The 17,002-nt window shown below is 42.3% G+C and overlaps 1 protein-coding gene across 1 annotated transcript in view; it reads right to left on the bottom strand.

The window, feature by feature from the left end:
* Window positions 1-5,098: 5,098 nt before the first annotated feature.
* Window positions 5,099-17,002, bottom strand: part of RASGRP3 (RAS guanyl releasing protein 3) — a gene marked incomplete at both ends in the record, with an annotated part of 28,281 nt that continues 16,377 nt past the window's right edge. Inside the window, 7 exons of the mRNA XM_080615861.1 lie at window positions 5,099-5,107; window positions 5,575-5,939; window positions 6,481-6,606; window positions 8,985-9,021; window positions 12,504-12,651; window positions 13,540-13,655; window positions 15,778-15,894. Coding sequence (XP_080471987.1) covers window positions 5,099-5,107; window positions 5,575-5,939; window positions 6,481-6,606; window positions 8,985-9,021; window positions 12,504-12,651; window positions 13,540-13,655; window positions 15,778-15,894 — 918 coding nt within the window. The remainder of the gene's footprint in view (window positions 5,108-5,574; window positions 5,940-6,480; window positions 6,607-8,984; window positions 9,022-12,503; window positions 12,652-13,539; window positions 13,656-15,777; window positions 15,895-17,002) is intronic.

Below are 17,002 nucleotides of genomic sequence, written 5' to 3' on the forward strand. Positions count from 1 at the left end.
GATGCTCCAGTATTTACTGTTTTTCAGACATGACTCCTGTTGCACTGGATAGAATCTCTTAACTGGAAGCTGGGAGAGATGGGTTGTGGAGACTGTTGGATTGGATATATGTGCTTGATTTTATTGTGCATCATAGAATCATAGAATGGTTAAGAGTGGAAAGGACCTTAAGATCACCTAGTTCCAAAAGCAGAACTCCAGCAGATCAAGAGGGCAGTTAAGTAAGCAAGCATTTATAGAGGGGATAATTAATGAAATTAATGAAAGTGGCAGGTGCTTCAACCAGTCTCTGGCCTAATTAGAAACCCAGACACTTACCTAAGCTAGAACTGGGAAGAAGGGAAGCAAGATTCGTGTCAGTAGACATGAGAAGTGGCTGGAGCTTGAAAAGTGCTGTGGCATAAGAGTGTTCCCTGTAACAGGTTATACACTTGGGAAATGAAAATTAAACTGTGCTGAGTGGAAAGAGTTGAGTGGGGAGTAAGATGATTCTCACTAAGACCTGATGACTCTTTTGGGTTTCCAAAAAGCTCGTGTGAGTTCTTAGAGTACTAGAAGTTAATTCAGCTCCCTGTTAGGTTAATGAAGGCCAGCACAAGAAAGCCCTCAACTGCTCATGGCACATGATTTTTATTTAGTTCTGCAATACTTATGACTGCAGTAGAGAGTCTTGGTGGTGTTGCTGCAGAAGACTGTGAGGCTTGTGATCCTGCTTACTCTGTGAACTTATGATTTTCCTTGGACAACAGGGATGCTACAGAAGTATGTATGCATTTAAGGTGTTGAGTGTGATTTAGCAGTCCCAAGCAAGGCTAAACCACAAGCTTGCTTTCCCAGCCTCCTAGCATACCCTTAGGCTAGAGTCACACCAGTGTTGTGATCGGAGACTGGTGCACTGAAGTGGATGTGAACTTCTGTTTCCTCGGTGTAAGCTCTCAAAATATTTGTGTGTTTGCTTGTTTCAGGTTGTGCCTTTTCAAAGGGACGCAAATTGAAAAAGCAAGTGCTATTACCAGCTGTAAACATTGCCTTCTCCTCTCTTTGGCTGAAAAGAAGTCACACCTCTAATGGCTTAACAAACAAGGATAGAAGGGAAAAATACTTTTCCTTTGTGTTTACTTAGTGCTTTTTACAGCTCTGAGTGCTGTCAGTGTCATTGTTTCCCCTTTATTGTCCAGTAATTTCCCCTCTTGTCCACGTGGGTCTTTCCCACAACAGAGGAGAGAAAAACAAGTACAAAAAGTAGGAAAACACTATTGTAAAACCAAAGAAAGAGGGAGTCTGCCTGTGCTGTGGGCAGGTGGAGGGTCATAACTCGTTTTCACACATGAAGTAGAGATGAAGGTGATAAGGGCTCTTTAAACTTTCCGGCATTAGCTTAACTCATGGAAAAAACAGACTTTTTGGCTAAATTTCATACTGCCCCAGCGGTAGCCTTTTGCTGATGGCTTTTCTGTCTCCTAGGACCAGATTGTCAGCAGCTGTAAACAGCACTTCAGAGTTGAGCACGCAGATTTTCCAGTGAGTTTAGCCTGTTGGCTGCAGTGCTTATTTTGAAAATCCAGTTCAGATCAGTGCTGATAATTCAATAACTTGTTCCAAAGTTAGCTCTATTTCTCCAGTGTCCCGGGGTGGACCAACTCTGTTGTCAAGACTCTCTTGAGAAGTACTTGGAGCAATTTTTTTGTGCTGTACAGAGGCTCATCAGTTAGCAGGCTGATGCTGAATGAAGCAAACCTCGGCTAGATTTTTCTTTGGCTATGACGATCATGAAACAACAAGCTCTTGTGTCTCCAGGAAATCTGCATTCAGATCTCTCTTCTTCCTTCCTCCTTTTCTTCCTTCCTTCCCCCTCTGCTCAGTCTCCATTGAGATCCCGTTCCATTCTTGGTGTCACGTAAGGAGGGAGAGCTCTCTTAGAATGCTTCTTCCCACACTTACTCCCCATCTGTCTGTTGTTTGTTCTCTGGGGTTTTTTGTTTGTTTGTTTTCTGCCCCTGTCCTGTATCCAGTATCCTTCTTCACATGCAGCTATTTCCCATACAGATGCCTAAAGCTGCTGGAACAAGTGTCCCAGGCTGTGAGGACTCTTTTCTGGCTGCTCAGGTTGATTCAGACAAAGGCTCCCAGGCCCATAGGGAGGATGACCTTGGGGGCTGCTGCCCTGGGGGCACGCTTTCACTTTGGCTTCCAGAGGGCAGTTCCTGAGCAGCAGCCCACAGAGGTGACAGCAGCCAGTCCACTACATTTTGGGAAAATGTAAAATTTTAAGCAGCACCTGCCTCTAAATTTGCTCCGTAACTCAGCTTTTTATCTTCTTCTGCACTGAAGGGAAAATGGCTTACCTTTCCCTGCAGGGGAAAATCCATGCTTCAGACTGGCTCTGGTCAGCAAGCATGTTACCTTCCCCCCCCCCCGCCTTAGACTTCACCTGCCTGAGGAAGGCAGCTATGAGAATATAGCTTCTGCCTAGGAAGATGTTTCTTTGTGAAGCTGGGATTAGTCTTTTAAAGCCCAAAAGCTGGGTAACACTGGTGATGGCAGGGATGGGCAAGACTGAGGAGATCTAGAGCAGAGGGAAGAGCTGCAGTTCAAACCTGGTTTTACATTTTGCTCTGAGGGAGCCAGATGTCCCCTTGACTTCTTGCACAGCACTCAAAGCTGTGCCATAAAGTTGACAGCAAGGCTGAAGCTCCCTTATTTGCATCACATGGCTTTGCAGAGGTTTTACACAAGCACAGAAAGTCCTAGTGGGTTTGGCTCAAACAGCCAAATAATCTCTTACAGAGTCTATCCAAGCACTTGTATTTTTCACCTACTCTTGTTGCTTGTATTCTTTGGCATTTGCAGATTGTGCCATAAATAAGGTTTGATGTAATCTTTCCACTGTGTGGTGGTTTTATGTTTGGATTTTTTTTGTTTTTTAAAAAAACTCCTCTTTCTTCCCCTAAGTTTCTTCAAAGATCCTGAGACAGGGAAGAATGGATGTGGTGGTAGTATCCAGCATCATTTGGGATTGTATCTCACTTTAGCTACTTCATTAATCTAGTACTCTTGTCATTATGACACTTTTTCTCCTGGACGCTCTCCTGGAATTGCTCTACTTCCAGCAAGCAGGATTTCACCAAGACCAGCAGAGGCACATTGTTTAGTCAGGACTGTGATGGCTGATACATTTTGTCTCTTGTTAAGTCAGAGGAGGTGAACAAGAAATTCTTTGTTAAGTATCTTGGGGAGTAAATATGTAAGTGAGAAAGTAAGATTATGTAAGAGAAACATTCTTGTCCAACAACGAAATGAAGACACACATGGTTTGTGGGCCTGATAGGACAAGAGCTTAAAACTGACTTTTAAGACCCTGAAAGAAATGGGCTGAGGTCTACAGACTAAATGTTGGCTAAAACTCTTATGTGATGTTAAGAATGAAGTTGCACAAGAGCGTTTCATTTATAAAGCGTTAAAAAGCTTATCTCAACAGATCCATCAACAGGCTGGACCGTAACCGATTTTCTCTATTCAAATTCTCTACCACATCATTTTCATTGTGTGCAAGCCATATGCTGTAAGGGCAGCTGTGCGGTCAGCCTGCTCTGACCCGTCACCTGACCCACCACAAGAAATAAGGACCATATTTTTGCTAAAGCTGCTGCTTTGCACGCTGCAGTAAGACTGAGGGATGCTCATGGTCCTTATCCTGTCTTGGAAATTGGTGTTCTCTGGAGCGTGTGTTTCTCTGAGTTTAAAGCAGTAAGAGCATGTTTTCCCTCTGTTTTTTTTTCCTTTTTCTTTCTCTCCCCAGAATTACCATCATTACTACTTGTTTTGGAAAACAAACCTGCAGGATTCAAGATGCAAACCTGAGCAGGTGTCACAGTGCAGTTTACTGTCCAATTAACACAGAGGAGTGCAGCTGTCAGTTTTGGTTAGGGAAGTCTGTGAAGTTACTCTCTGGTCTTGTAACTTGGTGAAGCGTGCAATAACTTAATTTTTTGGGAATTCCTATAATTGGGTTGCTTTCATTCAGAGTGTATGCTCCCTACACACACCTATTTTTGTGGGGAAATGGAGTGGGAAGAATAATACATGTATACCAATTTGGGACACACCTCTCAGGTTTGAGCTTTGTGGTGTTTTGATTTGGTTTCCTCTCTTCTTCCAGATAAGGGCTATGCTCCTTAAGTAACTTAATGCTTCTGAGAAATGCCACTTCAAACCTCCTTTTTGGGCCCCTTGTAATTCAGGTGCTGGATCCTACATTAGCAAGCTGCTAATTTGCAGGTTGCTCCTCGGTATATTTAGTGTTAGCAGGTACAGATTTCTAAACCAGAGAAAAACATGCCACATACACAAGTATATACACACACTTAAAACTAAGGTGTTTATTACATGCTAATTTTACCATAATCGGTGCGGGCAGAGATGATGCCTCTCCATTGCAGTGTAACCAGATAAATGCATAGTGTCTCGGAATTCCTTCAGTCTCAGACACTTGCTGCCTATTTGAAGGATCTGCAGTCTTGGAACTGTTATCACTGTGCTGAACACCAATATGCTCACTATACCAATGTGAACATGGCCAAAATGTGAAACACCAGGTGTGAAAAGAATTTCGGCATAGAGGACTTTGTGAAAGGTTTTTGTTTGAGATTTAATCAACATACACACCTACTTCTTTCCTTAAAAGATCATTACAAGCCTCTGGAAAAGAGTGTTATCGAGCAAACTTAGATGCTTGGCTTCTGTCCTCGCCATTGTTGTTGCTGGCAGCCATACTGAAATGATGCAGTGTATTTAAAGGAGGCCAAATATATCCTCACTGGCATGTAGAGGAAGTTTCCACAAAAGTCATACAAAAGAAAACACTGAGCGCAGAGATCCATTCTGCTGTGTCCCTGCAATGTTCATCCAAACGGCTTACTCGTGAGAAAATAAATAGTGCTTTGTAACACTTCTCAGCTAAGAAAACAGGGCAACAGTTGAATTGAAGTGTACGAGGTACAGGAAAACTTCTCGTGGACAAGTATGGTCTGTGACAGTCCATCAACACTTGCTGTGCCATCGTTGCCATCTTCATTTTTCTGTGCTTCACGGTGAGCAATCAGCTGTCCTGTAAACGAAGGAAAATAGGCATATGCTAGCAAAAATGGTCAATGAAAGCACGAGGCTTTGGAAGTATAAGCTTTATGGGTGGCCACAACAAAACTCAGACCAATATCCTGCCCTAGTCTGGATTTGTGTGTCAGAATGCTAGTTCTTGTAAGTCTAACACAGAGCCTGTAACTGTGCATTGCAAAGTTGCAACAGCACAGAATTTGGTCAGATCTCCATCAGGCTATTTTAATGATCTTCAAAAAGTGCCCACCTCCTAAAAGCACGTACTGAATCCAAGCTTCCAGTTACAGTAAATACAAACTGCAATGTAGAAAACAGGTATCTATGGATGATTTGACATCATTCTGAAAGTAACTCTTGTTCAAGAAGCAATGGCAAATTTTAATGAAAAAGCCTCCTGAAATTCATGAGACCTCAGACTCTAGCATATTTTACACTGTCTTGGCTTCTTCTGCAACTCACCTCAGATTCCTGTGTTTCTGGGAGGGTTTCAATTCCATTGTGATCCTGTATATGTTGTGGGGCTTCAGCTTCTAGCTCTGTATCAGCCTGCATATTGGGCTTTTCATTCTCCCATTTTGCAAAGCCTTTGTTCTTCCCAGCTTTGCCATGGAATTTGGACTTCATTTTGGGGAAAGTATGGGAGCCTGAATCATTCCAGCCTGGCTCATGCCAGAGTGGTTCTGTCTGTGTGGCTTGGCTGGTGGTCACCCTCTGCAGCCGCACCGAAATTTTCCGTGAAGAGCCAGTGACGAGGGTGATAGCTCTGCCATCGAGGTCCTGATGTTCTGCAGCCACACTGGGAAACTCAAACACGTCATCTTGGACTGAAAGAGAAGGTGGAATTGTTTATTTTAACTAGTCTACTTTGAGATCTTTACAGAAAGATAACTTAAGCCTGGGGCAGGAGGAGGTAATCCCCCTATATGAAGCAGTGGTATAATTAGCAATATCCATATGCTGCTTGGAAACTGATTTTGACCTTGTGGGTGCACATTTCCTTCTCCTGCCACCTGGACGCTCAGGGTATAAGGCAGAGCTAGAATTGTGCCCTATGTCTCCCAGCCCCTGCCCTGGAGTGGTTTATAAGCAAAAGTACAATTTCCCTAATTAATTATAATTTTATTTCTTTTCAGCTGGGATAGAGGCACCAGTATAGAGGATAGGGAGCCTCAAGCAGGAGACTAGGGCCGTCACTGCAGAAAGTGGTGGTGTAATCTGAGCACTGAACACAAACCCCAGTGCAATGGAATGCACATGTGCTGGTCTGTGCATTGATACAAAGGGAAAATAAAAAATGGCATCAAGGACACTGGTTGTGAGAGAGGATTCCAGAAATGGTTTTAAATAGGAACAAGATGCTCTCACCTGGAGGCAGGGATGGACTGCTAGGCAGAGAGCCGTGGTTGCTACCTACTGAAGTTCCTCTGGAAAATTTCCTGCACGCTAGGACAAGCAGGTCTCTGCATTGTTTATGGCAGTTGGCACCACAGTCTGTAAAAAAAAAAAAGGCATTGTCAAGTCACCATATGGAAAGCCACAACTATCTGGTAATCCCTCAGGGCTATTAGCAGGCAGATACAGGCGGGACTTTGAAGGAAGGAATGCTTTGATGGAAGGTGTAAAGGGAGTTACAGAAACAGATCATTTGGTGTGAAGTGTGTTATAAAAAATAGGTCATTTCCATGGCAGCTATTAATAGAAATCTGGTAGCATCATGGAAGAGAGGGATGATATTCCATCAGAAATTAGTCTTAAAGAAGCAACCTTGAATTACTCAATATTTGACTCAGCAGGGCCCAAATAGTAAATCTGTACTCTGATTCTGACAGGTAGAGGTCAGTGTAGACCACTGTAGGTTAAAGCTAGTCTAAGAAACTCAGTAAGCAGCATCAGCATGGAGTAAGCTCTGTTGATGTGTATCAGCCACCCAGACGACAGTGGATGAGTGCCTGCACACATATCCTCTGCTGGGCTTTGCATCACTGCAGGTACACTTGTCACTAGGTACGTTTATTTGAAATGTGACTGCAGTACAGATCTTACCTGCAAGAAAGGTCCAAAGGGTGGAGGATGTGTGCCCAAACACAAGCTCGCTCTCCTCTGTGTCCCTGCCCTTGTTTGAAAATTTCCATCTCCCGTGTCTCTCTGTTGCTGCTCCACAACCTAACCTTTTAGCCATCACCAAAGTGTTGTGTTTCTAACTCTGCTAAAAGAGCCATTCTGCTCTAGCAGTGCTAGCATGATGGGTGAAAGCTCTGGTTTCTCCCATCACCTTTTTCATATGACTAATACAGAAGTACCTGCACAGGTGTGGTTTTGTCTGCCCTAAAGGTATCACACCCCCTTCCTCCCACCCCCTCCCCCAGTACAGTAAAGATCTCTCTTGGCAGCACAGAGCCTCTTCTGTTGCTTGTAGACCACAGTCTAGCTTCATCTCATTACCCACAATGCAGGTAAGCAGCAGACCCAAACAGATTAACTCCTTCCCTCCCCCTGCTAGCATGGTGTCAGAGGTTCGAAACAGATGACAGCTCTGTGCTCAAAGGCAGAAAACAACCATAACGGGTACAGCACTCTAGTGGTGGTGGCATATAGAGCAGCTGGTAGCTGCTGTAGCAAAGGGCAGGGACTAATTGCATTTGTTGACCACCAAGATCTGAGTGAGCAGCTCTGCTCTCTTACTGTCATGCTTCATTGCCTGTAATTTTGCCTTTACAGAAACGCTTCTGCTCACTCTCTCCACTGGGCTGTTGTTAACAAGCAATGATGCAGGACAGAGACAGGACATACTTTCAGATTTCAAGATGAGTTTACAGGGGTGCTGTGACAAAACACAGCACCCTTATCCTACCAGTAAAAGTATGGGCTGCAATTAACCCTTTTGTAGCTGTTCACATGACAGTAGTGAGGAATAGCTGAATTAAACACAATGGTTTAGCCATGGACACTTCCCCCGCCCCTCTCTGAGGAAGAGATGTTGATGAGTGGACAGGGAGAGCAATATGATGTATCCTAAAAATAAACCACTGCAAATTCTTCATCCTTCTCCTGGGAGCCAGTGTAAGACTGAGGGGAAAAAAATGCATACAAATACAACTAGGAAGCTCCAGTGTGAATGTTCCCTTGTGAATAACTGAGATGCAACTACAACTGTGAAAATCAACAGTGCCCTTCATCCAGAGCTGGGCTGCTTGAGAAATAAATAGGTCCAGGACTTTAAAGCTAATGAGGACCATGGTAATGTCATCCTTGGTCTGATATTCTTGCTCAATATGGTGCAAGTACTGCATAAGAAATTAAGCATTTTATGAAAGCAACAGAAAGAACTGTGACAGCTCTAGGATTTATTTTTTTTTTAAGTCGACTGTCTCAAGAAACAGTCTTGCAATAACGTCTGCTGGGCAGTCTAGGAATTAAACATTTCTCTATTTCTAGCTCAGTCACTATTGCATTGCAAGGACAGCTAGGCTTCACTGCAGGCATGCGGATGTACATGACAGACACATTGCCAACAGACCTTTTCCTGACCCCATGTTTCAGGAGATATATTTCAGGATGTCTCGGTGTTAGGATGAGGACACTCGGTTTTCCAGGGTGTAAGGTCTTTGCTGGTAGAAAGTGACACCTCATGGAGTCAGTGGCTGCTTTGGGCTTTTAGCTCACAAAACCTATGTGTTTTCCTACTGGGTGCTATGTCCCCTAATGCAGTGAGACTCCACCATGTACCAGAAGTCACTGTTCACAGACAGTACCAAGTGTAGAAGCAAAACTTGGATGAACAGATGATATTTAGTAAAAAATACAGTTGGCCCACTTGTGCTAAACCCCTCCACCTATAGCTTGAAAAAATCCATGCAATATTTATTTACCTTTGCATTTGTAGCCTTGTTTGATTATGCCCCAGAGCTGCAAAGAAAGACAAAAGAATGTCAAGGAATCAGAAAAGAAAGCCGGAAGGAAAACAAGGTCACAATGAGGAAGTACCAATGGCTACAAAAGCACAAACAGGATACAACTGCTTTTAACACCCTTCCTGTTAGGCAGACCTTCCCCTCTAATTGTGATAAGACCTGTGGCTTTCCCCCTATTCCTACTACTTACAGTGGGACTACGAGGGAAGGAGACACACAGATGACATTTGCTTCCAGAAATGGGTGAAAAATTGCCATCATATCAAGCTTACTGAAACCAGCAGAGCACATTCTGCTTCTAGGCTCACTAATGTTATCTGGGGGGGAATTACCAGTGTACCTCCATTCTCCAGATACATGAATGACCCAGGCCATCCAAACACAGCAGAAGAAAGAACCACTGGGGATAAAAATTAAGCTCTTGGTTCCCATACTGGTCCCCAGCACACTTAGCCATAGCAGTCTGATTTGTACACCTGACTTTTTCCATTAAAAACGGCTGAAGACTGAAACAGGCAGAAAAGCCACTGAATTCCATTTTTGCCTCCTCCCAGAAACTGTCCTTGTTGACGCATATAATGACCAAATGTTAAACTTCCAGGATGCGGTGTGTGTCATCCCACTTTTGGAAAGTAGGGTTGCTTGGAAGTAGGAAAATTCCCTAGCAAATTGTTATCTGGACACTCAGAAGTGCTGTATCTACAGCCATGTCATTATAAAAACAAGCAATTTCACTCTGAGAGGCAGAAAGAGGAAGGGGCAGCTTTTCTAGCTCTAGCATTAAAGGAAAAAATCAGGGACTCCAGTGTTTGTTTATCATGACCTCATTTAAAACGTTACCAGGGAGGGTGAGCACATATAGGCAGCTGAAACTGCACATGGATCCATACCATATCTATAAGAATCCATGTACAGTCTGCAGGGGCTGAATAAGGCCTTTAAAGAAATGTTCAACAGGAAGAGCTGGATAAAATTCAGAAATCAAAGGAAAGAGTAAAATAAAGTGAATAGGAAGATTCCAGGGGAAAAAAATCCATACACTGCACAAACGAATTTGCAAAGAAACAGAGGGGCTTGGAGAAAGCAAAATAGATTAGACAAGATGGAAGAACAGTGAACAACAGAACAGAAAGGCCAGCAGTGGAGGAAGGGTCCATAAAAAGCCTGCTGCTTGCTCTTTTCCAGCTAATGCTGTATATAAGCCCAGTGAATGCAGTTGCTGTGGTCAGGCAGTGAGTGGAGCTGCCAAGCCCCTCTTGAATGAACAGTAATGACCTTTTTCCCCAGGTCTCTTTGCCTGGATCACTCCAAGAGACATGGATTGTTATTTCTTTCATTTAAGCTCTAATCTGTTCTCACTTTCTCCTCACCTTCTCAGCTCCGTACCTTCCTCCTACTCAAACTTGGCACCACTGTTGAGGTTGCACACCACAGTGAAAACTTAGTTGAAGTGCCATGGCATGAATTCTGACCTAAAGCTTTGAATCTGTCTGACACAGCTTTTCTGCAAAGCTGGCTTGAGCCAGCTGCAAGGTAAGAGGATCTGTGCAAATTCAGATTTATAAAGCTCAGCGGGACGGCTGGTCACCTACCCTGCCACGCGGTGTAACTCAAGCTGTGGCACGGAACTGTGACCAGTCATGGGCATATCAATTTTATGCTGCTTAATGGCATCAGGGTTTAGATTGACCTTTAAAGTTCATATCTTTTTAATAACAGATATTTTATTCAATACTGCGTGCATTGCACTGTCACGTCAATTCATCCTGCTACACTGTCAGCGCACATTATTTTGACTGTGAATCAGTGCATCAGTTTGAAATTAGGTTTCCACCCGTGGATGAGCAGCACTGAAATGCAGAACAAATATGCAGCAGATTTTGTAGTTGGTTCCTGTCCTATCAGCTCAACTCATCCACAGAACAATGCCAATGACTTCAGTGAGTTGACAGGAAAAATGACCTTATTTCCATTTCCTGTACAACCCCTTACTCATTTGTATTCCTGTATTGGATGTAATCAGAGAGACGTAAAAAGTCCAACAATAGCCAATTAGCAAATTGATGCAAGAGAAAAATATCTGGTGGTGAGGACATTGCAGGGCAGTCCTCAGGCCTTGCTTTGCTATGGAAGCCTTCCAAACATGAACTGAGTGTCACAAACACAATGACGTCCTCCTGAGGCTGCAGGCAACCTGAAACAATAGACTCAGACCAGTGACTGCCTGAGCTGTCTGCTGGAGCTGTCAGCTTAAGAGCCCACCGGCACACTCCTTAATCAGCATTGACCATGTTGCCTCCAAGGCTTTTGCAGTTCTAGCGGAAATAGGTGGAATTCCTTCTTTCCCATGGCCTTGATCAGCGGTTGTGATAGGTACCACAAGCATCTGAACACGACTGACGCATCACAAAAAAAGCAAGCGGAAGATGGGAGGATAGACAAGAGCAGGAACACCAGAACTGGCTTGAAAGGAGGCACGTTTTTGCACTTAGCAGTGCTGTTATTGTTACTTCTAACTGTGGAGAAATATTACTTAGTGGAAAAGTTCACTCAGTACGAGCTGGAGATTTCACTGTGACAGCAGGGACAGATCAGCTCTGGAGAGCAGCGATGACAGTGTGAATTTATAACCTGTATGTGGGCGACACAAAAGCAGAGGACATGACCCTCTGTCCTTACTGCTTTGGCTGTCTATATGGAGACATTTGATTTTGGTGGAGTGTGTGCATTAAAGTAACTTCTAAATCATAGTAATTCCTTTTCTTTACTATACTTGGTTTGAAATAGAAAAGTTGGAGGAGGTTGGCAAGCAACACGAGTATTCACAAAAGCAATAATTTCCCAGCTATGTACTAAATACTCTACTAGGTAGCATCTGGTAAGTTATGTCTGAAAGAAAAAGAAAAAAAAACCCAACCAAACAAAACCCCCTATAAATAGATTTAAAAATTCTTGTTGTACAGAACTGCTGGAAACTCTTTTGATTTCTTGACTGAATTAGAAGATCTGTTAATTCAATAGAGAAAAGATTAAGGCTGTTATGGTCATTCAGAGAATTATGAACATGCTATGTTGCCATGTGCAATTTCCTGAGAAAGAACGGCTTTTGCTTCATCTACATCCTCTGTTCCAGACACTCATTTTCCCTTGAGCTTGTTTACATGGGAAATCAAGCCAAATTAAAGACCTTAAGATAAACCAAGTAAATCCATTCATATAGTCTCTAATATCCTTTAGCTGACAGAATTTTATTCTCCCACACACCCCACAACAGTAAGTCTTACAAATGCCACTTTTCTTCAGGAACCACCAAAACAAAACTGGGCAGCACAGCTACAACATGAGGAAATGTTTTGTGCTTCTGAATGCAGTGAGATATTTGCCCAAGAGACTTTACAATGCATGGAGCCAGTTTCACCCGGTCTATGTTGAAGGGTAAATGTGTTTGAGATACACTATTGTTAAAGACATACTTACAAATCCTGCACAGTGCTCGCAGAAAGTTGGTTTAAGATAGGTCATCTCCTGAAAGTTATGAATAAACCCTGGTCCCATTTTACACTGTAACTGTGATTTAGCTCTCAGAAAGTAAGCCATCATTTCCTCTTTGCTTATAAGACCATCTCTGTCAGGGGAAAAAAATGTAGATTTGTAGATTAGATCTGTCACTGCTCATGGCACTGAACAATTCAGGGTTTTCTCACTGCAAAAAGCATGCAGCGCACATAGCACATTCTTTGAAAAAGCTGTAACAGCCTTCGCAGAAAAAAATCCCTTAGAGACTTAGCGGTTCTTACCCTTCATAAAAGAGCAAACACTGAACTTGTAGCATGGACCTTGGTTTCTCACCTGATCATGGTATCAGAGCATAGACCGGGCCATTAGGTGAAGGATCTTGACTTACTGTTTCCACAGACCAAGCAGTTATGCCCCTGGCTGATCACCAGCCTTGACAGCCAGAGAGATTCTGGACAACAAGAACTATCAAACCCAGTGTACTAGGAAATATATATAATATATATAAATAAAATATATATATAATATATATAATATAATATATATATTCCATTATATATATGCTAGGAAATATATATACCATGCAGAATATATGCTACCCTTCCTCAACTACATACACCCATTTCCTCTCTACTTGTACACAACTTATTTGTTTCATCACTCTGATGCCTGGTCTGGATAAAGCATCTCCACTGTAATTTGATGGTATTCTAGGGTTCTTGACTCAGTTCCAGCAGGAATTAAAGCTACTATGTAAATAATTTTTAAAGTACCAGGTAAAGCAGGACTCCAGCACGAGTGGGCGCATAGAATTGATTACAGCTTAAGAAGTTAAATGAGAACAGAATTCAGCCTTTGGTGATCCCCTGTTCCTTAAGTGAGATGTCAGACACAAGAAGCTTGAGCGGCACTGTTTCTTCAATAATTAATTTTCAGGAGTATTTAAATTGAGGAAAATTAAAAAAAAAAAGGCCCACAAAGAAATCTCCAAACTTACTGGTCTTTGTCCAGCACACAGAAAGAGTCCAAAAAGGGGAAGTTGGCAGCTATACTTTCAAAGTCTTCCTGAGAAATATAGCCATCATGGTCATGATCATAATTCCTAAAGACAGACTGAGGAAAAAAGAAAGAAATTATTGTCCTAACATCTAGCCTATCTTGAACTGATACCAGCTCTTCAATCCTATAATTACATATAACTTAATGTTCCACATTACTAGTCAGATGCTGTTGCCTTACTCTATTCCTTTTATTCCTACTTGGCACTTCAACATGCATATTTACTGGACTATAGGGGAAAAAAATTGGCTAAATTTTAAAGAAAACTTGACCTCAGTATCTATCTAGTGATGATCCTCCACACCTCTTCAGACATAATTATTCTTGTTTTATTTTTCTTCTTCATTGGAAAAGTCACTGAAATTCTACCCCATGCAATTATACTCTCTTTGCTTCATTATGTACACTTTTTAATCACAAAAAAAGAAATAAAACAAAAACAACTAAACAGAAGCTTTCTTATGAGTATTTCAGATGGTTTTGGCTTCACTTCCCTTTTAGTTGGTCACCTCTGCTCTGCCACAATCTGTTTCAATCTGATTCATTTACTAATACCTTGATGCTCACACCATGACCATTTTGCACCTGACAACCATTCCCTTCCATCAACCTACCTCAGCTCACCACTAAGAAAAAACAGATCAAATTTAAAAGGTTGCATAAAATGAATGGAAGCCCTTCTTAGCTGCTATGGAAGTACTGAATTCTGTGTTACTAATTGTGAAGATGTGCAAGGGGCATTACAGCTATATGTGATGCTGATGGGAAAGACATGAGTGTCAGTCAACATGACTATCTGAAAGACATATTGAAGCACAATCTCTCTCATTAGATTAAGATTTGGTTGACAAAGACAAGAATTTAATACACTGAGACCTCTGAAAGGTGTTTACATTGTCCTTATTTAAATGAGAAGGTGATGAAGCCGATTTCTAAGCACCCGTCAAATGATCTGTAACCAATGATTGGCAGACCTCAAAAATGCATTATCAAGAAGGAATCAATATGCAAACTCAAGTAGTATTCAACACTTAGCTATAAAAATAATGCCTTAAAGCACAACTCAAAGCAGCTAGTAAATGACAAAGATTGGCAAAATGAAGACAGCTGTACAGAGTGGTGTGGACCTTTTGGCAAGCTGTATCCTTAATAGCCCCCAAACATGTTTTAATCCTGTCAAACTCGAGACCATACTTCCTGGACCAGGCCAAAATTGTGGAATGGGAATTGCATCTTCCCACCTCAGGAACAAGAACAACCCCTCCACCTAGCACATTCTGGAAAGATTAAAGAGTTGCAACAGATGACTTAGTTAAACAAGCTATCAAAGAGAAGTTTGGATGTGGAGTGATTTCTATCAACACACATGGCACCGACGAAAGCGATACAGGAACAGCACATGCAGTTCTGGCATCCCACATTAAGAGAAAAATGAAACTTTAAAAAAATAAGATCATGTACAAGAAGTAAAACACAATATATTTGAAGTTTGAGTGAGACAACTGAAGACTTCAAGTTATCTTAACAACATAACACATATAAGGACCTGTAACACAGATGAGGTGAAAATTTAATAGTTCCTCCCAGGCTTAGTTATTAATTTGTAAAAAGCAGAAGGAAATATTGCTTCACTATGTACAACACATTCTTGGTTTCCCTGAATGCTGCTTAAATCACTAGAAGTCCCTTAAACACTAACACAACAGGGCTGAGTCTCTCCAAATGAACCTGGTAGTGTTCGGCTTCGTTTCCATTACCTAATACATCAACTTCCAAACTGATGCTGGAAAATCCCAGCTATAATTCTCCATGACCTCATGCCTACATTTCTAAAGCAATACCAGCAAAGTGCTATGTTTACCATATACAATATGCTCTGAACAGTTGAAAACCAATGTAGGGTTTCTGAAAAACTTCCCTGGTCCTACTAACATGCGAGTCCTTGTTTCTGAACATTTGCTCTTTTGCATCACGAAACCGGCTAACTAATCCCATAGCTGGTTGCAAGAATAAAATAAGTAATTCTGAATGTATCAGTAAAGGCTCAAATTTGTTATTGGATGTCTGAAATTAATCCCAACCATAAGAATCTCTTGAAAAACTTGTACTTAATTATAATGATGACAATATCCAAGCTATCATTCTCTTTGACCGGTATATTTTTCCAAATACTTACATCCACCAGCTTTCGTATGTGCTTGTTAATGACTGTAGGGTCAGGTTTTGGTACCACTCCAGATGCCCACTCCAGTGGCACTACTGGCTTGTTAGGGGTCGTCGGCGAGGTAGGCTGCTGAGAGATGGATCAGAACACAAAGACTTCCAAATCTGAATTATGAAGATAAATTTCCCTCTGACAAATGTCAGAGCTACAACCACAAACTACTGGAGTCCCTGTGCTGTAAACATTTGCTTAGTGAAACATCAGGCAAGGTTTTAAAGGGTTGCTTGCCTTTGCTGACAGCTTCACTTGAGCTCTTTGTGGCACCTCACAGCTAATGTTGGCAGTGGCAGTGCCCAGCAAGGTCACAAGCAAAACCAGGCAGACTCCTCACTGCCATCTCTAGAGGGTTCAACAGCAACAAGAATGGGAGGAAGAAGGAAGGAATGAGAATCTCTGGACACAGCAGACATCAGAGATAGGTAAGCCCAGAAACCTGCTTTTCCCCTTCCTTGTGATGCCCCTGAGGAACTCTCCACCACAATGCAGCCTTGCCCCAACTCTCTGCTGGAGAGACTGTGCCCAGGCGCCATGCAAGGGGCTGCAGCAGCCTGCATAAGTTACCGCTCCTGCTCTCTGCAGCACCAAGAAGGCAGCAGGATGCAAAAGCAAGGGAAGAATCATGCTTTGCAGTCCCAATGGTTTCCAGCCGAGATGTGCCAGGATGCACAGCTTAATTCATCCAGGCACCCTAAGCAGAAAGGGGCTAACCTTTGACTTGCTTTGCAGATAACACCAGTCAGACTATTTTATTTTGTAAACGGCTTGGTCTTGACAGAACAGTAGCTGACAGCTCACTTGGGGCACAGAGCACACAGCACAACTCCCTCCACGCCACTATAGAACTTTGGGAGAAGCTCTGGCACACAGCTCAGCTTGTTCAAGTAGAAAATATAGGAGAAACCTGAACACAGTTTCAGGTAAGGCTTCAAAAATCATCAGTTAGCATGAAAAATGCTGCAAGGCATATTGGTGTTTTCTTGTATCTGTCACTGGATATGTAACAGGTGAAACAGTGTTCAGCAGAAAAAATACAGTATGGTTTGGATCAGAAGGAAAATGGCCCACAGCCTCAGAAAGACTCCTGAATTAGCTGTTGAGCAAAAAACCCATTTCCCATTAAACTGATGTGAGTTGAGAGGGAGATAATTAAGCCACATAAAGATGCTACAGTTATTAT

Source organism: Psittacula echo, assembly GCF_963264785.1.
Source record: "Psittacula echo genome assembly, chromosome: 4".
Lineage (NCBI taxonomy): Eukaryota > Metazoa > Chordata > Aves > Psittaciformes > Psittacidae > Psittacula > Psittacula echo.